Source organism: Hirundo rustica, chromosome 11, assembly GCF_015227805.2.
Source record: "Hirundo rustica isolate bHirRus1 chromosome 11, bHirRus1.pri.v3, whole genome shotgun sequence".
NCBI lineage: Eukaryota > Metazoa > Chordata > Aves > Passeriformes > Hirundinidae > Hirundo > Hirundo rustica.
Window position 1 is genome coordinate 3,219,565 of NC_053460.1, and position 27,085 is coordinate 3,246,649.

The 27,085-nt window shown below is 49.5% G+C and overlaps 1 protein-coding gene across 1 annotated transcript; it reads left to right on the top strand.

The window, feature by feature from the left end:
* The first annotated feature begins 84 nt into the window (after positions 1-84).
* Positions 85-19,446, top strand: COTL1 (coactosin like F-actin binding protein 1). Its single transcript, XM_040075485.1, has 4 exons — positions 85-264; positions 602-684; positions 9,680-9,837; positions 18,131-19,446. The coding sequence occupies exons 1-4, from the start codon at positions 188-190 to the stop codon at positions 18,239-18,241; spliced, it is 429 nt and encodes a 142-aa protein (XP_039931419.1). The 5' UTR covers positions 85-187; the 3' UTR covers positions 18,242-19,446.
* Positions 19,447-27,085: the final 7,639 nt, after the last annotated feature.

The following is a 27,085-nucleotide window of genomic DNA, read 5'->3' on the forward strand; positions in this document are numbered from 1 at the left end:
CCGGGGCAGGGCCGGGCCCGGCAGAGCCATTGGCGGCGGCGGCGGCGGGGGCGGGACGGCGGCGGATCGCGGATCGCGGGGCTCGGCTCGGCTCGGCTCGGCTCGCTCAGCGCCGTGCGGCAGCAGCGGCGGCCGCGGCCCCCCCAGCTCCGCGCCGCTCCGCGCCGCCCGCCTCCCCTTCGGCCCCATGGCCACCAAAATCGACAAGGAGGCGTGCAGGGAGGCGTACAACCTCGTCAGGGACGATGCCACCGAGGTGAACTGGTAGGTGGCCCCCGGCATCGCCCCCCCGGACGGGCAGCGGTGCGCTGGGATTCCCGCGTCCTCTCTTCCCGCTCCCCAAAGGGCGGCTTCTGCAGACCTCGCTCCCTTCTCCTCTTCTCCTCTTCCCCTCTTCCTGAAGGATGGGGTTTTTTTACGGTCCATTCTTCCCCGTCTCCTCCTTTCCCTTCCTTAAGACTGTGGCCGTTCGATGTATCCTCCGCCTTCCCTTCCCCCATTCCAAAGGGTGACTTTTACATGTATTATTCCCCTTTCCTTCCCCCCATCCGGACTTTTAACTGTCTTATTCATTTTCCCCTTGTCTCTTCCCTCCTCGAAGGGTGACGTTTAAATACAACGGCTCTACAATCGTCCCTGGAGACCAAGGGGTAGACTATGAAACCTTTAAAAGGAAGTGCACAGGTAAGCTCCGTCTCCGCTGCTTTGGGCCCCTCTCCGCCCTTCCTGCTGCCCGGGGCGAGGGGTAGAGGATGGGAGGAAACTTGGGGGAGCTGGGATTAGTGCTGCTGCTTCCCCGTGCCCGCCCTGTCCTGCGGGATCGCCTCTCCAGCTCCACAGAGTGCAACTCCCTCAAGTCCATAGTCCAGCGCGTCCTTTGTCTCACCCTTAGACTCGAGGTCCTCCTTTCTCCCCTCTTCGCGCAACCCTTCGCTGCTCCTCGGTTATAAACCAGATAAAACGCGTGATAAGCAACGGCCGCCTTGTTCGCAAACGCGATTTCAGAGCAAAACAGGCTCAATTGTCGCGGCTGGAAAGAAAGATGCGGTCGCACAGGTCGTTGGGAATGGAATACTTACGAAATTCTTCCGAAAATCATAGCAGTAAAGTAACTGCAGTCGGAAGGCTGGCTGGGATTTTTTTTTTTTTTTTTTTTTTAAGGGTACAAAACGCGAGCGGAGCGTGGTCATTGCAAAGCCGGGCTCGAACAATACAGCCCTGCGAACAATCGCAGATGTGGCGTTGCACAACCGCAACTGTTGCGGCTCCAGGTTTAAACGTGGCAGGCGATTGTTGAGCTGCCGGCTGTGGAGCATTCGGGGGAGGAACAAAGCCTGCGGAAAACGAAAATGAACTGAGGAGCGTTTAGCTTGGTCCGAGAGTGACTTTTGATGAGTTTCACAAAAGCGGGTTCTGATTTTTATCTCGGTTTTCCTCCCGTCCTGGGCTGCCAGTTAACAGTGTCACCAAGTGAGGTGAGATGCGGAGGATTTTTTACTAATACTGGATTGTAACAAAGCTCAGCCGGTTACTGCACAATCAAGTGCTGGGATTCCCCTGTATTTTCAGAATTCCGTGTCTGAGCTGTGGAGGAATTGTGTCGAGCAGTCTCTGCCCTCCCGAGGCGGGGACACCTCAGGCAGTCCCGTGGCTGTGGAAACAGCAGCGCCTGTCCGTGGGGCTCGGCGGTGCTTTATGGAATGGAGGGAGAACCCCCAGGGATGTAACTGAGGGCGGGACAGGTCTGATCGATCCCAGAGAAAAGCGTTTCAGTCCTTGCAAAGGAGCCGTGAGATGAAGATGGTTTAGGCTGCTCTGCTGTGATGATGTTGGCAGCGAGGTCTCGCTGAGATTAATGCAGCCGCTCATTTCCAGCTCTTCTTAGGAACCTGCGGGGAAAATTCTCAGAAATAGGAAAGGTCCTGGTGTGGGTGGTGTCAGAAGAGCTGATCATTACACTGCAGGAGCTCCTTCTGCTTTAGTGGGCAGCAGAAGGGAAAAGCAATTACCTGGAATCCCGGGAATCCCGGGGCTCAGCGCTTTGGAAGTTCATGGCAGTGGTTAATTGTTCCCTTGGGAGGTCAATGATTTCAGGATCTGAGTTCCACGTTCTCTGTCTCCTCTCCTGGCCAACACAACCGAGCATCTCCGGTGTCTCCAGACACCTGAGGCTTGCAGGGGAGCCCTCCCCACTTATTTCCTCTCCTTGCCTTTATACAATCCATGTCTTTCTTTTTGTCTGAGATGATTTTTAATGTTTTTTTCTGGATGGGAGCCCCTTAAGAACTTCCTCTCCTCCATTGTGTGGCAAAGGGAATCCTTTTTTGGAGTGGCTGAGCTGGCAGAGGGGCTTTGGCAGAGCACAGGCACGAGTTGGGCTGGGTAGGGTGAGGATGTTAACGAATGGAGGCACCCACTGCACTCTGGAGAACACATTTGTGTTCTCAGTAGCGTTTATAAACAGGGTGCTCAAACCAAGCTGGCCCCAAGACAGAAAAAAAAAAAGAAAATTTTCCATATTTTAGAAAGAAGCTCAGTAAGGGAAGAGTTAAACACAGGGCACTTGTGGGGTGGGCTGTGGTCTATTGTTAGCCTTTAATGGGGATCGAAATCCCTTAGAGCTGCTCCTTTGCTCCCTTTCCCTGTTCCTTCTTTCCTTTCCCTTGGCACGCACCTGCTGAGGGCTGTTCCCTGGCGCACCAGGGCCGAGAAGTTCTCCTCAAACCCACCTCTGGAGCACAGCTGCTGGAGGCTCAACAAAAGGGCAAATTGAGGTGCCTGCTCCTTGGCTGAGAGCTAAAAAGGATCTTCCTCCACCCACGAATTTCGGTGTTGCAGTTGGGGAAGGAAGAGATGCAAGTTTTGGAGCCTCCATCTGGGCAGCAAACCTTCACCTGGCCTGCTAGACGTAGTCAGGAATCAAACCTTGTGCCAGCAGTGGGGTTGGAGCTTTCCTTCCCATCTGGAAGAAAGTAGATTAGAGTTGGTTGGAATATTTCTGCTGGAACAAAGTCAGTAAAAAAGAGTAGCAAGGGATGGGGAAAGCTGTTGAAAATTATTTCTTCTTGTTGCTACATCTCTTTCCTCCTGGTCTCTTCCAATTCCTTTTACATTTCACTGGAGGGGAGAAGAGCTGCTCTCAATACAAACAGCTTCAGAAAACGTGATTAAAAATTAAAAAAAAACCCCTTGGTATCAGAATAAACTTCCTTGTTTTGAATTCCTGTTGTGTGAGAAACTCTGCCCTGAAAGCCACAAAGTGTTGCAGCTGCCTTTGGTAGAAGCTGAGCATCATTTGGTGGCTGGAGGTGAGAGCAGGAGCTGGGATTGCAAATCTCAGAGTGCAGAGTCCCTGTCAGAGCTCACTCTGTTCCACTTTCTGCCCCAGCTGTTTCAGTGCCGTTCTGAGCTGCAAACATCCGTGCCCCCCTTTCTTTAAGAACCATTCTTAGTCAAAGCACCCTGGTTGCTTTGGGGTCACTGCTGATTCCTGCGGCTCTGGGACCAGGGGAGAGCTTCTGTACCAGTTTGGAAGACATCTGCCTGTGGTGGGTGTCCTGCCTTGTGCAGTGACAGAGCTCAGGGGGCTGGAAGGGGCTGGGGTTGGTAACAGAGCTGTATTTTGGTTTTTTCCCCCCATCTATAACCCCTTCCATGCCCATCGCTGACTCTGCAAACCTCCTCGGGGAACCAGCGTGGCTGGGGACAAAGGGAAAGGAGAGAAGCTGAAATTGCTTCTTTTAGAGGAAGCAGCAGTTCAGGGAGGCTGTGTCAGAAACCAGCTCTGCACACCTCCAGCCCCGCTCTGGGGCTGCTGGAGCAGCACACACGGCAGAGGTGCTAAGCTGGGGCAGTGCCCTGAGCCAGGAGCTGCTGCTGTCCCTGCTGTGGGTTCATTCCTCCTCTGCTCTGCTCTCAGATCCACGTCCCACACCAGACCTGCATCTTACAGATCCTGGCCTGGGGGGCTTCTCTTCCTTCATTCTAAGCTTTGAAAGGTTTAACAAACAGCATCCTTAAACGATCACATTTTTCCCATCCCCGTTTGGGGACAGCGATTGCCACTCTTAGAGGGAGGAAACGTGGAAAGAAGAGTTTCTTTTGTTCAGGGTCCTGGGGAGATGCTGCAAACACCCCCCGGACTTCTGTGTGTCGGTCGCTGTCGTGCTGAGGCTGTCAAGGTCTGTTTGTCCCAAGACAGCTCAAACACTGCCTGGAATTCAGCAGGCCCTGCTCTAGAGCCAGGCATTCATCTCCTCTGTCCTCCACAGCCCCACGTGTGTGGGCACCTCTCCTCCAGCCCAAAGTAAAGCCAAGGAGGTTGGTTTAAGCCACTGCCACATCCTTGTGCGATTTGGAGGTGGCTGCTGCTCTTCTCTTGCAGTCCTGCCTAATGGCCAAAGTCCTGCCTGTGCTGGCCCTTGTCTGACCCAGAGAGCTTGGAGACCTAAGTCGAGGACATTCGCTGTGTCAGGGTCATTAAACACTCTGTGTAGACCCCTGCTGTGTCTTCTGCCTGAGGACAGTTTTGGTTGGTCTTAACAGCACAGATTACCTCTGCATTAAACAAGGACTTAATTCAAGGCTTCTGATCCATTTTACCTCCTGTCTCCAGCTCTTGCCTCTGCAGATGGCCTGGCTCCAGAGGAAGCATTAATTTGGTGGTTAGTACTACATGCCATCAGCTCACTTTGAAAAAGAAGCAGCTGAGCTGGTGCATTTGAAGCCAGAAAGAGATAAGAGTTGAAGGTTATTGTATGGAAGGATGTGACAGCTCTTAGGACTTTTTCTTTTTGGATGTTTTTTGGGTTTAGTTTCAAAATCTTACAACTGGGCTGGTGATGCTGTTGCTGAGAAGAGTGGAGTGAGTGACAACTGAAATGACATCCTGTGGAACTTTTGTGTGTGTCTGTCGTACCTGACTGCCCTGGACATTGCCTCAGTGTCTGTATTATGAAGCAGCAGAGCATCACATTGGCTCTGTCTGTGGTTTAATTTCTTTTTTTTTTTTTTTTGTGTGTATTCTGCCATTAGGCTGTGGAGTGGTCAGAAGACTCTATTTCTCCCCTGCCATGCCATATGTGAACAGCTGTTTTCAATGCATCTCTGACAAAAGAAATAATGAGCCTTTTATTTGGAAAGCCCCAGTCCAGATAAATAATTGCAATGACAGCATGAAATGGGATAGTTATTCATGTGTCTGAAAAGATCAGCCTAAAACCACACTGGGTATTCAGCAGCAGGAAGAACAGAAAATCTTTGGCCTGAGATAAATACCCTATAAAATCATTTGGGGTTGACATAAAATATTAGAAAATAGAAATAGAATTGGCTCCTAATAAAAATGCAGGTTTTTTGGGCTTTAGATCAATTGTCCCAGAAAGCCTGGGCTGCACTTTATAAATGCAGGAGCTGTGAGCTGAGAGATCACCAAGGTTACGTTGGCACCTGAGGTTGTAGGAAAGATTTGTAAAAACACACGAGGACATATAATGAGATAGGTGCTTATCTGCATTTGCCTGCATCTTAAGTTGCTAAAATGGGCCTTGTAAATCAAGCTCCTACTGCTTTTGTTTTTCCTCCTCAGCGTTCACCTCTCCTGCTTTCCCTTGCTGGCTATTTAAAGGAAGACCCGGGGCCATGGGTGGCTTATGGAATTTGTCACCCTGCCCCTGTGCCCTCCCTGCCCGTGTGGACGTGCTCTTGGCAGGGTCACAGCATCTCCTGGCTGCCAGCTGGAGCCCAGGCTTAGCCTGGCCCTGGCTGTGGACAGGCTGCGGGTTTAGGGAGTGTTCTCGCTGAATTTTGTGGGAGAAACTCACCAGGTGCAGTGACGGGAGCTCTTTGGGTTTCTGATATTTAATTAAAGTGTCTGGCTGTGCCTTTGCCATCACGTGGGGGGCACAGGAGCAGGGAAAGAAGAGCTTTGTACCCGTTACCTGACATTAGTTTTGGGGCCTGCCTGGCCCTTCTGGCCAAGCAACACCACCATTCCTTCCTTCAGGGAAGAGCTGGGTCCCCTTTTGCTCTCACTCTGCCCAGGTCAGGACAGAAACCATGACTGTCACTGGGCTAGCAGCAACCTCCTGGAGCAGAGAAGCCACTGTGGGGACATTTCCCCTGTGCACTTGTGTCCCTGCACTCACATCGGCCACCCCGAGCCACCTGGAGGAGGTTTGGTGCCCCAGCAAAGCTCTGTGGTGGCCCTGGGCTCAGACACGTCCGAGATGATGTCATGAACACGTTGGGGTGGAGCAAGGCAGCCCTGCACGAGACCTGTGGGCTTAGTGCAGGGTTCAAGAGATAAAAATGGTGTAGGAAGATGTAGGGAATGTTTCTGTCTGCACTTGGAGCCATATGACCACGGGGCTGACTGAAGAGGTGGAAAATTGACAAATTAATCTAAAATTAATCCAATTGAAGCTAACAAATTCAATCTCCACGGAACCTGTCAGGCGCTGTAGCGATTCACACTGGGCAGAAGACAGAAGCAGGTCAGTCCATCACCTGCCCTGCTGCCTGTGACCTTGATTCAGCAGTGCTTTTATCGTGGCACATCTCCTGCTCGCCCATTCAGAGCCCTCAGCCCGAGCACCGTCGGGGTTTGACCGTGTATTTCTCTCCTGCAGCTATTATCTTTTACTGATGACTCACTGCTTCTTAATCTAATGGGGAAATTTTCAGTACAGCTGCAACAAAGCACACGAGTGGATGCAGAGAAAAGGAAGGATACCATGAAAGAAATCTCTGTAGTTTGGCATCAAGCTTTGTTGACAGCCAAGGGCAGCTTAATCAGAATATCTGGAAAATCCTGCCTCAGTGATAAATAAAGAGTTTGGAGAGAAATACCAAGTGATACTCGTTAAGGCATTCATTGTGCTGCTCATTGTTTGTCTAGCCATTGTGAAAGGAGTCCTGGTATTAATTGAATTAACATCGTTAATTTCTGCTGTCTGGGTCTGGTGAGATCTCAAATAAAGCTGCTGTTTCCATTCTCCCCAGATCAGTTATTCGCTTCTCTCTGCCCTGAAATTCCTGTCTCGGTGCCTGGGAAGGGGGTTGCACAGCACTAGGCAGGATTTTCCCTTTCAGGGGAAATCTACGCCGTCTCTCTCTGATTTGTTCTGCTCCCCTCACCCCCAGGCAATTCCTAAAACCACCGTGAGCGGGTTTGTGTGAGGAGGGGGTGGCGGATGTTAATGCCTGGAGATTTCTCCGGGAACTGGCACCGATGGCATCGATGACTTCCAGCGTGGGGAGTTGATCTGGCAGGGCAGAACCGATTAACTGTGAAAGAGGAAAGCTGGCAGTAGGAAAGAACTCGCCTTTTGATCCCCTTATCACTCCGAACACGCCTGACACTGATTGTGAAACTCAGCCACTTCTGCTCGGGGATTCTGACCTGCACTTGGAGACGCTTATACCCAGGCCGAGCTGGGGCTGAGAACCTCTCCATCCGTCCCTGATGTCCTTTCAGGAACAGAGACATGTTAATTGCCCCGGGCTCCGATTCACATTCCCTCCTGGCTTTGTGTGCGGCGCGGTTCACCCGCGGCGCAGCGAGCGAAGGCGTCGCATTGGCGCTAAACATCCCGGGCTGGAAGCTGTGGCAGCTGAAGAGCCTGCTCTGCCTCCAGTAGGGATGTAAACTCCGTGGGGAGACAGGAGGAGACAGGACCCAGCTGGGGTGTGACCCCTGCAAGCCCCCACAAGTGAAGCAGCCCCAGGAGAATCTGCCCAAGAGGTGACTCAGAGCCCCAGGCCAACCTCAGGTGCTCGTTCAACTTACCTGGACTGAACAGGGTGAAGTGAGAGCTGGTCACGCTCAGGTGATCTCGTGGAGAAAAGCTGGAGTTACTGGGTTTGGCTCTCTGTGGTGTCACGGAGCTGCTTTCAACCAGGATGGGCGAGCACCGAAAGTTCTGCTGAGAAGGAAACCCTGCTGCTGCCAGCGAGCTGTGGGTTCATGCAAAATGGGAGTTATTCTGACAGACAAATTCACAGAACCCCAGAATGGTTTGTGCTGTGAGGGGCCTTAAAGATCATCTCATTCCAGCCCCATCATAAGCAAGGACAACTTCCACTATCCCAGGTTGCTCCAAGCCCCATCCAAGCTGGCCTTGGACACTTCCAGGGGTGGGGCATCCCTGGGACTTCCTCTCTGTGCTGCTGTGAAAAAGCAGTGTATTTTCACATTCATTATCTCTTTCCATTATTATCAAGGAGCATACTCCAGTGTTCAGGCTCTGTGTCAGCCTTTGGTCATCCATTTTCCAGTTTGCCCAGTATTACTCAGTCAATGACAAAAAATTTAAAAAGAACAGAGAGAACAAAACAGGCTGAGCAGAGGTGGATTTTTTTCAGACTTAAAAAAGTTTTTTATCAAGGGGACTTTGTCCACACTTTGCCATTTCAAAGTGTTAAAGGAGCTCTGAGATATGTCAGCTTGCAGAGAATATCCCAATTTATTTTTTTTTTTTTTTAGCACTGATTATTTTCTGGGGATGAGCAATTTAGAGCTGCTTCTCCACTGTCTCCAAAGCTCTTGGGGCTGTCCTGGCTGCTCATGGAGCCTGCTGGGCATGTTGGCAGTCATTCCTACACCTGGAGCCTACATTTTTCACCCTGCAATCAGTCAGCCCAGCAAATCCCTCTAAGGCACATTGAACTGGTCACAGTGAGCGTGCCAGGATGACCAGGAGCCTTCTCAAACAGCAGCTTTGTTCTCCTGGTTTGAGTCACCTCCTTTAAAAGGCCTCGGGTGACCTCTGAGAGGTGAAGGAGCCACGATGAAGGATATTCCACACTTGCACAAGTGTCCATCTGCTCTGCTTTCTGCCACTCCTGGTGGAATGCTCCAGCACCCCTTGGAGCCTGGGGATGCAGGGGGATGGTGCTCCTGGTCTGGAAGGCTCCCAACTGCCTGGCTCCATGAGTCACCAGGAGATGGAGGAAGGAGCTCTTTCAGATAAGAGTCTACCAGGTTGGCACACATATGGTCAGGCTAAATGAGTCTGCTGTGAAGTAGAACAAGCCAGCTGTGAAACAAAGGTCAGCACAGTTTTAAAATCCAGGGCTTTTCCTTCCAGGGCTTCGGAAGGAGTAGGAAAACACACCTGGGCAAGTAATTGCAGATTTTTTCTTTTCCTCCTTCTTCTCCCCTCCTTCTTGTAGACTCACACTACAAGTGAGCCAGAAATGGATGGAAGGAGGGAGAAAGATGAGATTTGCACAATGGCCAGTTTCTGGTGATGTTATAAAATGTGACCCTCATCCTGCTGTTCTGTAAGAAAGACTCACAGGATATCACTGTCCTCCCTTCTTCACCAGCCCTGCAGATGAACCATTCGGCTGAATGTGTAACTGGGGTTCGCTCTGTGCTCTTCCCCTGCCTGCTGGCTGTGTTTTAGCCATTTCCACTGTGCTGTGGGGTGTCCAGCACAGCCAGTTTCCTGACAGAGAACCCAGGAGAGGCAGAGCCAACACGGGCAGAGCACACCTTGTAAGCACAGGGCAAATGAGCAGAGCTCCTGTACTGCCCCCGATTCCCAAATGCTGGCACTGAAACACGAGATCAGTGTCTTGCCTGGGTGCTGGAGAGCAACAGGCTCAGCCTGGAAAAGGAGAAGGCAGGGATGCTCCTGGGTGTGATCAGTTTGTCCCTTTTTTGCCCCCGCAGATGACGTGCGATTGTTCGGCTTCGTGCGATTCACCACCGGCGATGCCATGAGCAAGAGAGTCAAGTTTGCCCTCATCACCTGGATTGGAGAGGATGTCAGTGGCCTGCAGAGAGCCAAAACTGGGACTGACAAGACTCTGGTCAAGGAAGTAGTACAGGTAACCTCTTCCTTGTGCTCCTAACCCCCAGCTCCCCTCGCTGTTCTCTGTATGAACACCAGCAGGAGGGAGAGAGAGGGAAGGATTGGCTCGTGCTCCAACTTAGGAGTTAATCCTTTAAAAAAGAAGGCAATTTCCTATTGCCTGTCTTCCTCCTAGGAAGGTTTAACGTCTGCCCTTTGAGCACTCAGGCATAAAGGAGCACCTCGTGAGCTTTAAGGCAGCTTTAGCTCTTTCATGAGGAGGGGATTTATGCGCTCCCCTCCTTGTCCCCTTCCTCGACGTGGAAATAACTCAGTATTGAGTGATCATGAGCAGTATTAAGTAAAGCAGGTAAAGTTAAACAGGAAAACCCACACCCTTGTTTAAACTTCTCCGGAGGCTTTTTGTCTTTGCTCGGTGAATTTGTGGAGCTAATCACCCCGAGTCTGAAGTCCCTATGGCACCAATTAACTGACTCTTAATAACTAACTAGATGTGAACAGGCTTTGTTTGGCCTTGGGCGTAGCAGGGGACAGAGAAATGCGCTCAGTCCGAGGGAGAACAAACAACAGCCAAGGAGAGAAGTGACTCGAGGGAGGCTGCACAGAGCCACAGCTGAAACCTGGCTGTGATGGAGAGGATGCTGACGTTTGGAATCTTTCTTCTGGAGAAGTATTTAAAGCAAGATTAGCTCTTCCAACCAAACATAGAACCAGCTCGCCAGAGCCTGAGAAATGGTTTTGTTTATGCTCTTGGAGCACGGGCTGATGATTAAATGAACCCCCCTCAATAACTGAGCTCTTGGCTGTGTAAAGAGATCTCCCAAATCTCACTGTGAAGGGTGAGAACAAAGCCCCCTCAACCCTTCAGTATTTATACGACACAGAAGGTTACCTTTAGATAAGAAGAATAAAGATAATACATTCCTGTCCTTCCAGAAGATAAACTCTGGTGCCAGATGTTTCAGAATGACAATGACTCAGAAGGGGTCTGTTCTCCAAAGAAACTTCCAGAATGACACCTGAGACATAGGAAAGCAGGTTTCTGCTCATGGGAAGCAGCTGGAACTGCATAATTGTAGCTGAAGACGAAATTATAGAGTACTAAAGAATGACTCTTACATGAGTCACTAAGCCCAAGATTTTCTTAAAAATCTGTTTAGACAATGTAGTCTTGTTGAGTTGAATAGCATTCCTGAGCACTGTGCTCAGATCTGTCCCTAGGTCTGTTCCATATAATTTGCAATTTCACTTGTTTCATCCTTGATTAGTAGTCTGTACAAGTTAATAATCTGGTGGAGCATTAACCACTCTTGGCTGTTACTTAAAAGCTTTCATATTCCAATTAGTCTCTACTAAAATACAAAAACAATACAACTGGTGCTCGATACACTTTTACTGAGCAACCTTGCCTATAAACCCCTGCAAAGCATTTCTGAATGTCTCAGCAATGGTAACCTCCTGTCCAGAAGAAATTATCTTGACAAGCGTTTTGAATAGTTCTTGATATGCAACTGAATCCCTCTGAGTGGAGTGAGATAAAAGCAGAACTAGTTTCTTCTTTTTGTGCCTGTGACCTTGCAGATAATCTGTCAAAATCAACCAGGACAAGAAGGTCCAACTGAAATTTAACAGAGGGGATTTATCCCAGAGCTATTTCACTCTTGGTAGTTCCCTCGACCTTCAGGTACATCCTCAGTCTTCTGTGTTTTTACAGAGATTATTTGAGATGTGAGTTACACATAGAAAAATACACTTTTTTTTTTTTTTTTTTTCCCCTGTAATGATAAACTACAAATCTGAGTCAGTGTTGGTTCATCACTTGGAATAAATAGTACCCTAAGGTGGGAGTTTTTTGGTCTGAACAGGATGTAGGTGCAGTTGGGCTCTGTGCTGAGCCCAGAGGTGCCCTCACCCCGTGGAAGGATGGCACAAGGAGGATTTTGTACAGCTTTGATCAACACAAGGGATTCCAGAAGAGCAGCTCTTCACTCTGAGAAGCCCTCAGTAAAACCTGAAGGGCTCTCACAATCTTGTACTACTTGCCAAAGCAACCGTGGGTCTTTCCTTAAGACCAAAGCCTGAGGGGAATTCCTGTTTTGGATCCTGCGCTGTGCTGATGAGCTGGGGCTGAGCTCTGCCCAGAGCTGAACAAACACCAAAAACCACTCTTCCTGCCAGACAAAGGGAAAGCCAGTCAGCTCAGGCACCTCCTGCCAGCACAGCCCAGCCCTGGGATAAAGAGGATCCCACACTGGGATCCTTGGTGGGCTCCCAGAAGCACCAGCCATAAGGAAAACACCAGGGACATTAACGGGTGAGGAGCAGATTCCGGGCTGTGAACAAAGGGATGAACTCTCACAAAGCAGAGAGAGGAACTGGGCTGCCCTGGCTTTTGTGTTCTTCCCTTGGAAGGGGGAGCAGGTGCTGTGAGATCCCTGGGGAGGTGGCCTGGGAAGCAGAGCTGATACTGACTGCAGGAGCTTGCCAGAAAACCTCTCAGGAAGAAAGGACAATTGATTTTTAGCTGTAATAACTGTAAAATGACAGGGATGGATCTCATCTGCTACAAATAGCTGTAGTTCTTCTGATCTGTGCTAGATGAGAGCCAGGTCCTCTGGCCCTACTTGGACCTAGCTTATTACCTCTTTAATGTTGTTGAAAAATGGGGTTTGAGTTTATCGTATTTGTTTTGGATTGTAGAAAAATCCCTTTAAGGAACTATCAGGAGGTTGGGATTTTTTCCCCACAGCCATTTATTTTCCCACCCTTTTCTCCTTAAATCAGCTGGAAATCTTGGCTCAAGCCTTCAGCCTGGTCCAAGTAGTCCAGCTGGGAGCAGGTTAGAAGTAAGGCCAGGATGGGGAACAAGTGTCTATCCGTATCTTCTTAGGGTCTAGCTAAGTCCTACTGTGTGAGACTGCTGTGCAAATGGGGACAGGGACATGGGGGATGCACAGCTCCATCTTTTATCACTGGGCTCCTCCCCATGCCAAGGACAGGTCTAATGGGGGAAGAAGTGGCACAACATTTCCTATTGCAGGCGGTCGCTTAAGATGTTTGGGAGATCATTTCTGGGGTGGAGCCTGAACCTACCCCTACAACAATCCAAACAACTGGGAACTTTATGGAACAGTGACTTCTGCAAGGCTGCACCTGCTTGGTTAGCACATGTCTGTGCACAGGGTGACCTGGCAGATGTGTACAGAGCACCCCACAGCATTGGTGTCCCCTGCACAGCTGCACTTTGGTCACCAAACCCTCAGCAAGGAGGAGCCCAGGCACGGGGGAGTGGCCCCTGGTGCTGAAATGGGATGGTTTTGATGTGAACACCAAAGAACTGGAGGCAGGACTTGGTTTCTCTCTGAGTGTTCCTTCCTCTTTGTGAACTCGTTGCCCTTCATGACTGCATTTCCTACCAGGAGATTTTAACTCTTCCTTAGGCAGCATTGGGGTCTTTTTCCTGACAGGACTGAATTCATGTCCTGCAGGACTCTCCCAGCAAAGGGACTGCCCAGTCTTTGCCAGTTTTGTCTGATTTTCCATGGATTTTGACTCTTCTCTGTTTTCAGCAGCACTCCTTCCCCCACAAAGTCATGTGCTCTGTTATTTCCCTAATTCATATTCAGAGTAAAACAGCTCTGTTTCTGTGAGCAAATATTCAAGGCATTTTATTCATCATTATTTTTGGTGAGGAATTCATCTGGCTGTCGTGATGTCAACAGCTCTACTGAGTTCCTGCTTTGCAGCTCATGCCCAGATCTTTTTTTTTTTTGCTCACCTTTCCCTTTTCCTCTGGATTCCTCACTGCACTGACGATGCTGTCCCATGAGGGAGCACCCACCGATGGGGTCCCTGTCCCTGATCTTGGGATCACACAGAATTCCCTGTATGTGCTTCGGGTTTCTCGACTCAGTACAGAGTCCTGACCAGAAGATTAAATAGCTAAATTACACCAGAAGGTTTAATAGCTTTGTTAGAGGCAGCCAGGAAATCAAACTCACAGCGATGTCACAGTGGCTTTGAGAGTTACTCACGAGGGTGAGTGAGATCCTGCTGGGAAGGCAAACTGAATTCTCCTTTTTGACTGTTTTTCCTGTTCTGGTGCACTGTAACGACCATACCAAATGGATATGAATGTACAGGAGTGCTTAGCCTAAAGAAGAGGGTCAGAATCAGCAGCTTCTCATCGCCCTGTGTCTGACACACAGACTTGTGACTCTTCCAGTGGGATGAAGCACAGACAGGGAGAATTTGCAGAGCGGCTGAAATGCAGCTCCCATTGCTGAGACAAGTGCTTGCCAGAGGTTTGGGCTGGCTTCTCTCAGTGTCTGGAACTGGTCCATGTAAAATTGGCAGGGAGTAGATTTGAAGAGAGGGTTTTTGCTGAGCTGGGAGTCTGACAGCTGAGTGCAGGAGCAGGTTTGCTGTAGGCCTGGGACTCAGACCACGCTGGAAATGAAACCTGGGAGGTGTCATCTCCTCTGCACTGCATCTGCACTGAGGATGGCATGACCAGTGCCTGGGAGTGCTGACATTAAGCACAGTAGAACTGAGGATTCTGAACCTCAGCAGAAGCTGCTCCAAGCCCCAATAAAAATAAAATAAATAAAATATGGAAAGAAGCTGCTCAGCTACCTGGCACCATCTGTAGCTGCTGAAAACCCAACTGTCTGTAGACTGTACAAGGATTTTACTCCTGGCTTCAGGCTTCCCGAGCTGGGATTTAAAAGGGCCTCTGCAGACCTAGTCTGGTATAATATCTGCACCACATGGATTCTCCCTTGGGCAAATTAGGGAAATTTTATGGCCCATATGCTAAACATTCAGGGCTTGGAAGAGGAAGAAAATCTACTCCACCCTTTTATTTCCCCCTTTAAGTTGGCTGGAAGGGAAGGATTGAGCTTTCTGCACAAATTTCATGCTCCTTAGGGAGGGATGCAGGCTCCTTCTTTGCTCCTGCGTGCTTGGAGCCCTTTCAGTCTGCTGTGGAGGTTGACACGGGGAATGGGATTCCAAAATTGGGACCCTTTGCTGCTCAGGCACAAAGGGGAGCTGGTGCCAGAGAGGTGCACCGGAGAACCAGGAGTGAACCTCAGTATTTCTGTGTCCTGTTCACTGATTTGAGAGGCAAAGCAAAGAGGCTGTGGTCACTGTTGTGTTGTGAGAGTGATAAAGATAAATGGCATCATTGTTTCTGTTATCTGCAGGCTGCTGGTGACTGCTGGGGTGAAGACAAAGGCTAGAATTCACTGGCATGGCTTGCTGTGGTTGTAGAAAGCCTGGGCTTGGGGGGAGGAGGAGGGAAAAGGAAGTGGAGGATGTCAGATGAAGACACATGTCAGCAAATCGAGGGCCCAAGCATCGGAGTTATGCACCGTGCCTTAGGATTTGCACCCTGGACAAAAGCTCAGCCCCAGAGAGCTCAGACGGTAAATTCAGAGTGATGAGGGAGGCTGTGGCTGGAGAAGGTCGAGCAGGGCGTTAAAATCAGAAATTCCAGGCACCAAACTCACCAAAAGCATCTTCCCTCCTTGGGGCCAGGCTTGAGGAGACACGGTGGTGGGTAAGAGCCGGTGTGAGGAGCCAAGGGGGACCCTGAGAGAATGGAATGAAGCAGAGTTATCAACAGCAGTGACCCAGATTGCACAAACCTGGCAGAGGTGGCCCAGTCAGCTCAGAGGATATTTAGGAGTGGCTGGGAGCAGAACCCATCTGGCCACTGCTGGTGTGAACTCATGGCTGATGCCCACAGATCACCCAGGAGTTATCTGGATAAGTGTCCAGCTGAGAAGACATCTGAGTAATTATATTTACTTTGCCGCATATGTCATTAATTCTCCTCTGATCGGGCATGAGTGCACTTGCAGTTTTAATTTCAGAATCAGCTGGATTCTGCAGAGTGGGCATTGAAGAAAACCCTCCCCACATTTATAAAATACACTTTTCATGGGATCCCTCTCAGAAATTGGTTTCATGGACCTGCCTCGGTTCTCACTAAAGCAGGGCAAAGACTCGCCCTGAAATCCAGGTAGTCCTGGATAATCTGCTTCCCAAGGCAAGGAAAATGTGTTAAACCTGGTAGAAAAGGAATTGGAAAAGCTCAGCTCAAAATTCACGTGGGCAGCACACCTCAGTGAGCATCAAACAGCTGAAAATCCTGGGGTTGGTCTTAGCAAGAGCTGAGCTTTGCAGAGATCTCACCCTGGAGACCTGGAAGTAGGTCACTCGTGAGCATGACTAAATCTGATGGCTTGGGCAGTTATTCGCAAAGCCTTTCCCATTTCCCCTGGACTCTGCCGAGCCGTGGGTGAGTGCAGAAAGCCCGAGCAGCGCCGTTACCTCAGCTGTTATCTCAGCGCTGTCGCTGCCCATCAGCCGGAGCGGAGCGCACGCCGCTCCCGGAGCTGCTCGGAGCTCCCTCCCCACCCCGGCAGCGAGGATTTCCTACGGCGTGAAACACGATCAGCCGCAGCCCGGGGGAGGAGGGAGCTGTTCTCCTCTCCCTTCCATTTCTCCCAGCGCACGAAAGAGGTGCTGAGGCTCTTTGGAGCTGCGTCCTCCTCCACCGCCTCCTTTACCCGGCTCTGATCCCAAACCGAGACCCTTGAGACGCCGCCAAATGAAGAGCTCTCCCGTGGCTCCGAGTCTGAGAGCAATTAGAAGCCCTGGTTCCCCTTGTGCCAGGGCTGTTCCAGTGCCAGCGAGACCCTGCTGCTCTCCCAGAGCGCTGCCTCCTTCTCCCATCACCTTTTGGGGAGCTCACTGCCCAGGGATTCGGGCGCTGCACATCCCCTGAGGCGTCACGGCCGTGCTGTTGGGATTTTAATTCGCATTTTTGGTGGAGTGCGGTGGATGCTTGTGTTTGTGACGCTGGCTAAAGCCCTGTGGGGTGGGGGAAGGGAGACTCACGCTCTCAGTTGTGGTTAGGAAGGGGAGGGAAATGCTAAAGCAAGCAGCAAAGAGCCTGTTTGCTGAAATGGCTGTGCTCACACATGGATGCCATGCCAGCCCTGCTGTGAGGCAGGAAGGACGGCCCCCATGAGCAAAAAACATCCCCGAGCTGCCACTGCTCAGACAAGAGCCCTAGAGGCACCCTGGGATCCCGTTCTGCTCCCAGGAAGGTTTCCTGTGTTCACAGCCTCTGCCCGGGGCTTGCCCCGCTCCCAGGAGCTGCAGAGAGCTCTGCAGCGGGTGAGAGCTGCCCTGCAGCACACAGCCATTCACCCAGCGAGTTCTCAGGGGGCACCTGGGATCCCCCAGCACGGGGCAGAGCAGAGCCCCTCAGCAGCAGCCACCTGCCTGGGCAGTGTCGTGGCTTTGGCCTGGTGCGTGTTGGGGACGAGGGGAGGAGGCACCAAATCCACTGAAGGAGCTGTGCTTGCTCCTGGTACCACTGATGGCTCATCAGGCTTCCTAGAACAGAGGTGCTGTTAAGGGAATGAAGTGGGGATTTATTGAAAGGCCTTTAAAGGATGCACCTTGGGCAGTACAAGAGCCTGGCCGTGGCTACACCCAAGATGGGTGCCTGGTCACGAGGTTTCACACTTTTGTAAGTTTTGGTCCATTTACATATTTGGATTAATTGTCCAATTACAGGTTATGAAGTCCCATCTTCCCAGTCTGGTCTCCTCAATTTGCTGTTGTTTGCACTTTTTTGGCTTGAAGCTGCAGCGGTATCCTTGGTTTTGAGGCTGGAAAAGGATTGTTCTGTCTGACTAAGCTGTGAGGAAAACTTGCTAACGCTTTTTATAAAGTTCAGAGTTATGTACTAACGCAGTACAGAGTCTGGAAAATATGAAAGCTAAAACTTAAGGCATCACCATCCCTGTGCTGCTCAGTATTTCACCGAGGCACTCTCCCCTCAGCTGGCAGGTGTGACACTGCAGGGCACTCTGGAGTGGTGCTGTTCTTTTTTTAGGAGAAGGGGCCCTATAAAGGGCACAGAGAGGATTAGTGACTTGCCCAAGATTATGCTGAGGGTCAGTGGTGGTCAGGAGGTCACTAATTTTGAGTGGTTTAGTTCACATACTACGTAGGGAACTTGACCTAACCTGGCCCGTGCATCTCCAGGAAGAGCAGCTGCACCCTTGGATTGAGCCTTGCAGCCAGTGATTGGAAGATACATAACATTTTTCCAGGTTAAGGGCTGGGTTTTGCCTTCACTAGTCCTCTGTCTCATCCACAGCTTTCTATTTCTCATCCCAGCCACAGGAGATCAGACACCCAGGGAGGCTGGATAACCCATCTTCATTCAGCTGCGTAGGAAACACCCCCCTTTTTCTAACAGGCTTTTTCTTCATCTCTTGCAGAACTTTGCCAAAGAATTTGTGATCAGTGACCACAAAGAGCTGGACGAGGATTACATCAAGAACGAGCTGAAGAAAGCAGGGGGGGCTAATTATGATGCACAGACTGAGTAAAGCAGGAACCTCCTGGCACCACCACCTGGATCTCAAAGGGAGGGCAAAGGCACAACAAACTAACACACCTGAGAGATGAGGCAACTGAACTCCCCAGCTTTCTGTGGCTGCACCTAAGAACTCCCTTTTTTGCATACAGTGGACTTCTATTTTCCATTCTCTCTCATGAAACATTCCTCTCTGGGGCTCTGTTTTTCTTTTTTTTCCCCCTTTTTTTTACTCATAACTCTGTCCGTGTTCTCGCTCCTGTGGAATTTAGGTTTGGCTCTGCTTTGGTCCTGTTCAGCCCTGTGTTTGTAGAGGCTTGCCTCTGTGTCCTTCTTCATGTCTGTGTGTTTTACTTGGGCTCAACCTGGTCTCCGAGGGAAGAAAGCTTTGGGGGTGTTCTGAACTTTAATTTTTGAAAAATTTGTTCTGACTGATATTCTTGGGAATAGCATTATTTGCTGTTCTAGGCTCAGATCAGCTTGAGATGAATTCCCTCAAACTTTGATTAAATCATCTGGGCTGAAATGTCCGGCTTGGATGTTATCTAACATCATTAAACAAAAAAGCCAACAAACAACAACAAAAAAATTCTTTGACTCCTGATAAATGGGAATAAATTTGCCTTAAACATTGCTTGACAGTTGCTATGCTCTGTGCTGCATCTCTGTCCCTCCCTCTCAAAAACAAGATCCACCACAATCCTAAAGTGGGTTTTGTTGCTTTTTGGAGGTATCACAGCACAGTAAACTGAGGGGCTTAGAAACGTTTGGACACTTTGTCACTATTTTGTGTACGTTGGTCTGTGGGTTTGTATCTGACTTTCCTAATGCTGGGGCTCAGGAGGTGAAACTGAAATGCATAGATTTCCTTTTTCAATTATGTCTGAAAAACAATAGCAGCTGCTGAATCCTTCCCTGCCCGTGTCTCCCCTGGTTATTTTGCAGTCAAACACAACATCTTCAGCTCTTTGGGGCCTTTGGCAGTGAACATCAGTGGAGCAGGGCAGCTCCATCCCAGCTGGGGTTAAATATCCAACAGCAGAGAGAACCTGGGCTCAGTTTGGTACCAAACTGTTTGTTTGTGGGGGCTTCTTTGTATGGCTTTTTTTTTTCCCCCATCAAAGGTAACTGTCCCCAGAATTACATGTTGGGAGAGACTGTGGGGCTTGGGGATCAGCGCTACAAATCCATCACAGAAATAAATGTTTTTCAAGAACAGTTCTCAGCGACTCTGTTGTTCTTCTACCTTCCCTGCAACAAGCCCATATTTAGGAGGTTTCTTAATCTTTGGTGTAAAGCTTTGAGCTCCTGCAATCTTGGGGCTATTAGGAGAATTAAACACTGGCTTAGATGTAAAATGATCCCAGTGCCTGCAGCCCTCGTCTGCTCCGAGAGGCAGAGGTGACCACAGAGCACCTGACACACTTTCTGTTCAGCAGCTCTACACCTCCAGCGCCAAAATGCCAAGTGGGAATTGTAATTAGGTCAGAGAGAGTTTCACAGCCACGGAAAATAAATGTAGAGAGGTCAGGAACAGATTTGGGAACAAGAACAACGCTTTCAGACAAGTCTTGCAGCTTCCTGCACAGGGTAATGTGAGGCATTACAATTCTGGACAGGACTTCCTAAACCTTGCCCTGAAAGAAGGGAAATGGTTGTTTTATACAGGACTGACAGCAGGGACAGGCATAACTAACGGGCAGGAGCTTTGTAGAGAGCTTGTGATGCTCTGAGGCTTTGGTCACTGGCTCAGTGACCACGATAAACTTTAAACTGACACCCTGTGGCACAAATCTCAGCCTGGTTTTGAAGCCTGGCAGCACCATCACAAGAAATTCAGTGGCACCAGCTGCGGTAGGGGCTCAAGAAAGAGCTCAGCAGAGGCAAATCAGCTTCTTCAGCCTTCAAAGGCACCTCAGCAAGACAAATGGAGCACTTGTGTAGCCTTTGGCAAGCTGGGTCCAGGGATGGAGGAAGTGGAGGCATCACCTTGGCTCTGGTTGCTTTGCTATCATTAATCCAGTTCTTGGAACATGAAAAATCCCACATTCCCTCTTTGAATAGCCTCTGTGGTGTACTGGCACGTGGACTCTCACACTGACCACAGGAGTATAAAGTTTGCAGGCACTAGTGCGGCATTGCAGGAGCAACACATGAGAAAAATGAGAAGGAATTACTGATTTGTGATATGAGGAAAAAAAGAAGTATCCTAATGAATGAGAGTAATTACAGAGAATCAGCGGGGTTGGGTTTTTTCCAGCTTCAGTTCCATCTTTTAGGGCAGGCTGCGTAGGGAGAGCACCCTGCTGATGTTATGAAGAACTTTGTGGGTCAAAGATGGCATGAGATGCACGGGAGCATTGCTGCTCCGCCTCTGGCCTCACTGTGCCAGCGCTGAGAACCCTCCAGGGGGTTCTTGTTTGCACAGCCCTGTCCCTCTGACAACAGCAGCCAAGTTAATCGAGTCCCTGCTTGTCAGAGCCAAGAAGATTGTCTTGGTCACAAAGAATGTCCTGGAAACACACCCAGCCCGAGCTGATGAATGCACACCCTGAGGGGATGCCTGGGAGTGTTCGGGGCAAAAAGTGTTTCCAGAATTGAATGTTTCATTCTCGCTGCACTTCTCATTCCTGAGGAGTAATCTGAATTAGCCATTAAACGGCTTTGTTCCTCGAATGTTGATTATACTTCAGTGTCAGGGATGGTTTTCACTTCCCTCAGGAGAGTGGCTTTACTGGTGTTATGTCAAACCCTTACCTGGTGGTAGGAGCAGCTCAGCTGGTCCAGGGGTTGCACAAGCCTGGCCTAACTCACAATCTGTTCTGCAGCCTAAAACTCATCTTTGGGGTCTGCTCCCACTTGGCTGGTAAAGTATTTGCCCCACAGTGTTTGCAGGCATTCCCCTTCTGTGCCTACAGTTAATAATGCAAGGAAAAATTGGCAAAAATGGAGCAGCAGAAAGACTGGGACAGGAAGAGCAAAAGCTTGAGATCGATTATTTGCGGTGCGTTTGGGACCTCACGCTTGGCACACCACACGAGCACAGAATAAATTGGGATTTGTGTCTGCTCTGAGACCCCAGGGGAGCTGAGTGGCTGTGAGTGGCTGCTGTGATCAGATGCATCAGGGACTCTGCTGCGGGTTGTATTTTCACCCAGAGTGGTGGAGACGAAGAAGGAGTTGGTAATGCCTGTTTTTGCTGTGACACTGCTCACCGGGAGTTCCCAGAGTGTTTCAGGAAGGTTGGAATCACAGAATCATTAAAGTTGGAAAAGACTTCCAAGATCATCAAGTGCAACCTTCGGCCCAACAAGACCAAGTTACCTAAACCAAAGCACTGAGTGCCATCTCCAGTTGTTTACTGAACACTTCCAGGGATGGTGACTCCTCCCCTTCCGATGCCTGATGATCCTTTAGGTGAAGAAATTCCTCCTGAAAATTGTATTTTTACTCATTGGTATAAACCAGACTGCGCTGATGTTCCTGCTGGAGCACAACATCCTTGTTCAGGAAGGGCCCTTCACCATGGAGCTGGAGCCCATGTGTTCCAGGGCCCCACGCCTTGGGAATTCAGGCTCTGGCCGTGTGCACTCCCCTCCTTATCACAGTGATAACGCCGTGCCCTGGCATTGATGCTAGCGACCCTATGAGACAGCCATTCCCTTCCTTTCATTTTTAAGCCATTTTTTATGGAGTCAGGTGCCCTGTTTTTTATCCATTTAGCATTCCAAGCCTGGCTTTGCCCTACCATCCCTTTCCTCAGGCTCTGGGGGCCTGCTGAGGCTCGAGGGCTGTGCTCTGCAGTGTCCCTGGTGTTGTGGCTCCGTGTGCCCTGTGTGGGGACGCGGGGCTGGGACACTGCTGTGCCTCCCCAGGAGCTGGGACAGCGTCAGCAGCGCTCTGGGGGCTGTGTCTGGCAAGGAACAGATGGAAAAGGATCAATGGCTGCTTTATATTTGGCATCTCCGAAGGATTTGCTACCCCACCCCATTAGGAGCGCGGCAGATCCGTTGCAGAATCCAATTTTAGCGGGGAGGAAGCGACAGAGCCGAGCGAAATAGCCTCCAAAAATCTGGATGAATACAGAGTCACGTAGCAGATGGGTTCATCCCAGGCAGCCCTGACTGGGGGGTTTTGTGCAGTGCAGGCAGACGGTGGCAGGGGAGGGGGTGAATGGGTGTCAGACACCCCAGGACGTGTTTGGGACATCAGGGTTTGGTACCCAGAGGCAAAGTGGTGCTCGGGGCGTGGAGAAAACCAGGCTGCAGTGAGTCAGAGAAGCCTGCAACACAAGAGCTGCAAATTCCCACTCGGAGGAGGAGGAAGGAGGCCTTTAGAGATGGGAAAATAGCTGAGGCAGGCAGCGCTGGCCCCTGGAAACGCCGGGGTTTTACAGCCTGCTGTCCCCAAGGGTGTGTAATGCCAGATTAGCCCGGGCTTAAGGAGGCTCTGCCGTGGGCATCCCGGGGGGATCGGATCTCTCCAGCTCGAGGTGGTGCAGGGGTTTAGCAGCAGGGCTGGGGGAGAGGAGAGGGGGCTGGAGAGGGACACACGGGATATTTGGGGAGTTACGGGATGGGACCGGCTTATAATCAATAATGCAAGAAACTATTGGCAAAAACCAAGCAGAAGCAAGACTGGGACGCGAAGAGCAAAAGCTTGAGATCAATTATTTGTGGCGCGTTTGGGATCTCACGCTTGGCATATCACAAGAGCACGACATAAATTACAATTTGTCTCAGTTCAGCTCAGTTCAGTGCACAGCTCAGTCAGGGCAGGGGCTCTAAGCTCAGCTCAGTCAGGACACACGCTCTAAGCTCAGCTCAGTCAGGACACACGCTCTAAGCTCAGCCCCAGGCTGGTTTCTGTGCCCGAATCCTGGTGGACACTCATCTGCTCACAGCTGGAAGTGTCCCAGGCCAGGCCGGACAGGGCTTGGAGCACCCTGGGACAGCTGGAGGTGTTCCTGCCCATGGCAGGGGTGGGAGGAGATGAGCTTTAAGCCCCTTTTGATCCCAGTCCAGTCTGGGATTCTGTGATCTCAGGCTTGGCTTTATGGCCCAGTGAGCCAAAACACCAGAGGAGGTTTAATTGCAGCCTGGGTATGGCTTGGTGGGAAGGAGGGTAATAAATGACGTTCACAACCCAGTCAGGCCTTCATCCCTGTTCTCTTCATCTTTCCCAGACATCTGTTTCTGGCCTGGAGTAGCTCACTTTGCTTGTCTTTCAAGGGCTGGCTGATTCATGTAAGTTTATCTGGGCTGGGAAACAAAGAGAAACCTTCCAAGAGATTTCACCTTTCTCCCTCTCTCCACCATCAAAAATGTCCAATAAAGTTTTTCATTAACCTTAAGACTTCTTCAGAATGAGAGCAAATTTCCGTGGAAAGGCGGCTGAAGGGAACAAACAGCATCTGCTGTGCAAATATTAAATGCAGGCAGGAGATGAACAGACCTCTCTCCTTTGTCATGATTAGCCACATTTCGGCCCTGTAATTTTGGCCTATCACTCAAAAGAAACTGTAATCAGGATGTAACACATCCCGTTGGCAAATTGCAGCCATGCAGCTGTTGGAGGCAGCAGCTGAGCTCTTCAGCAATTCCAACTGGGTTTTATTACAGCAGGGCAAGGCTCCAGTAAGTGTATTAGTGACACGATTTAAAAATAAGAAGAGCTGAATCTCGTCCCGCTGAAGTTAATCCCGACGCCGGTTTTCGTGGGAAGACGTTGTTTTGCCAAAATTGGGAATCGGAGAGGCCTCAGGGGCGTCCTCAGCAGGGTGAGGATGTGAGAGCAGAGGAGCTGCGGTGAGATCAGCCCTAAGCAAAGCTGTGAACGCTGCCTTGTCGCCGGGATTTCTGGGTTACTACGCGCCAAGAAAAGTTCCACGTGAGGAAAGTGAGGTGAAATCTAACTGCAGAATGCAGGGCTCAGACAAGATTTAAAGTGTGCTGTGGCAAAGTGGGAATTTTCTCTTCTCGAATGCAGCAGGGAAGGGTGTGTCACCATAACGAAGAGCCCCAGAAGTGTATTTAACCTAAAACGTCAATGTTTTAATTCTGCCGAGTTCCAAACCAAGACTAAACTAAAAACTGTTAAAATTCCTGAGAGCAAGAATCCTACAAAAGCCCCTAAAGTTTTATGCAAAAATTCCCAATATTTTTTAGAACAAGAACCGTAACTCTTGGTCATAAACCAGATTCCTGTTACAAAGTCACAAATGATTCTGTGGGCTATTAGAAATACCTTGTAAGAGTAAGAGAAGCACTGTTCTCGTCTCCAGATACCGAGGGACTCCTGTCTGTTTTGCAGTGGGAGGGTTTCAGTGCCCTTATCTGTGTCAATATTCCCTGCACAAGCAGCTGTTTTCCATATCCATGTGCTGGTTGTCACCAGATACCACATTCTGTTTGAGAATTATTTGCCTTTTTTTTTTCCCCTAACACTTTTAGTTCAGTTGGAATGACAAGGCTGATGAAAAACGTTTTGGGCTCAATCACAGAATTAGCTTTTAAGCCAGAAATCAGCACTTTCCTTCTCTTTAAGCTGTTTCTTTCTTGCATCTGGCTGTTCCTTCCTGCTAAAACACAAAGTTTCTGGAGAATCCCACTCCTGGATTCTCACTGGGTTAATATGGATAGCTGTGGAGTGATTTGATAGGGAATCTCAGCTGTGATCTGTAGAGAGCAGTGAGCTTATCTCACATCAGGGCTGTAAATCAGATATGCCACAACATTTATGATCTTTATCTCCCTTATTTAAGAGCTCGAACCTGTCAGATGGAACCACAAATCTGCTCCTTGCATCAAGCCTCTTAATATTCCAGTTGATGTTTGCTTCTGAAAACTCTCTGCCAGCATTTCATTTTCCTCTCATACTGACACTTAATGCCTTAAGTGCTTGGAAAGATAAACACTGGCTTTAAGCAGCACAATCTCATGATCAGTTTAGCTGAGGATTATTACACGGGTGCACGGAAGAGTCAGTCATAAATTGAGCACTTTTTGCCCTGGCTGCTGATTTAATTGCAGTGAGTGGGATGGAATATTCTGAGAATCACTGACCTGGCACATAGAGGAGATTCAAATTACAATTTTTTCCAGCTAAATCCTGCTGGGGTGGGACACCAGGCTGTAACCAGGACCCAGCTGGGGGTGAGGAGAGAAGATGAATTTTCCTGGGGGCTGAACTGGATGTTATGCAGCTGAGCACAGCAGGACAGACCAAGACCCAGTGGCAAAAGGCTGAAGACAGATTAACTGAAACAACAAAGCAGACACAAACATTTTATAAGGGAAGGTGATTAACCTCTGGAAGAAACAAAACAATTGACTGATGAACGTTTTCACTACAATGTAAAGCAAGAACTCTCTTCAGTAGATGCTTGAATGAAACACCAACAACTGGATTTACCAAATGGGAAATGCAATTGTCTGCAGTGCACAGATGATTAGATTTGATCCCAGCTCCCTTCTGAGCTTTAAGCATCTTCCCTGTCTCAGGTACAATAATAGAAGAGATGATTCAAAGAGCATTTTCACAGAGCTCAGGTGCACTCTCAGTGGCAAGGCAAAATTGAGCCAGCTCTGCTCCAGACTGGGCAAACAGCTGGAATAAAAATGTCTTCAAGTGTTAGAGGGATCCAAAGGCAAATCTCATCTCTCAGAGCCATGGGAGTCTCAGCCTTAAACAAGGACACACAAGCCTTTGTTTGCTGTAGTGCTCCTGTTCCTTTGCAGCCCCATTTTGAATAGGTTAAGTTGTCTGAAGCAGGGTTTATGGCTTACACCAAATGCTACTTTCAGCACAGCCAGAAAAGCTGGAGTCTTCCAGCAGAAAAAAAGTATTTTGGAACCGGTGTTGTATTAAAATAAACCAGCACAAGCCCACCTCCTTAAATGTAAACCAGGCAAGAAACCAAGGAAGTTTGATTTTAGTGCACGTTGGACCGAAATGTAGAAAAGAGTCTGCAAGATGAGCTGGGAGAGAGCTGTGACAGATGAAAACAAGGTATGGAACTGGCCAGTGGCCCCAGCTCTGCCCTCCTGGCACGTGCTGCACCCCAGACAAACAGCTCAGAACCTGCCTGCACATCACTGACTGCTCCTCTCAGCACATGAATAGAAACTGAAAGTCTCTGAACGGGACAAACGGCAAGAAATAACAAATTCTTCACTTAACAGAGGCACAAAACAGAGCAGGCACTCCAGTGTCTGTAGAGCTGGTGAGGGGGTCTTGGTACACTCCTGCTCCAGACGCCTTAACTAGCACACTTCACTCAAGGCAGGAGGGCACAGTGCTCAAAAACTGAAGGAAAAGCAGTGAAATGTTTGCTAAATTTTCAGACTTTTCCATTCAGGGCTTTAAACTGCTCCCAGCAAGTCGATCTCTCTCTGCAGAAAGAATGAGAGTAACTTACCCGTCCCTTGGGCAGCACCAGGCAGGGCAGGAGGGGCTCACTGGTTACTCTGCATGGCAAATCCTGTGCAAAAATGAATAATGAATAATGAATAAATGTCAAACTAAACTCAGAAGAGTCCAGTTAGGAAAACTACCAATTAATTTTTGCCCTGGTAATGCAATTATCCTTAATATCAGTGCACAGCTCTCAGCTTTCCATTCCACAAGGATATTTTTGGGGAGAGTTTAAAATCTAGCGGAGCAAGAGCCCGTTCTGCTTTCACCAGCTTGCAAACACCCCACACAGGCCAAAATCCTCCTGGGGTTCAGCTTTGTTGGAAATGTAAATCCCACCAAACAACAAAACAGCTTTCACTGTAAACTCCCTTTCCAGGCTTAACTGTTCCCAAGGTTGCTCCTGGTGACACTTCTGTGCCAGTCTGACACTTTTTTCTTT

Bases quoted from the DNA above. Each gene is read 5' to 3' on its own strand.
- COTL1 (XM_040075485.1), top strand. From the start codon at position 188: ATGGCCACCAAAATCGACAAGGAGGCGTGCAGGGAGGCGTACAACCTC. The intron at 265-601 runs GTAGGTGGCCCC...CCCTCCTCGAAG, and splicing joins GATGCCACCGAGGTGAACTG to GGTGACGTTTAAATACAACG. The intron at 685-9,679 runs GTAAGCTCCGTC...TTGCCCCCGCAG, and splicing joins CTTTAAAAGGAAGTGCACAG to ATGACGTGCGATTGTTCGGC.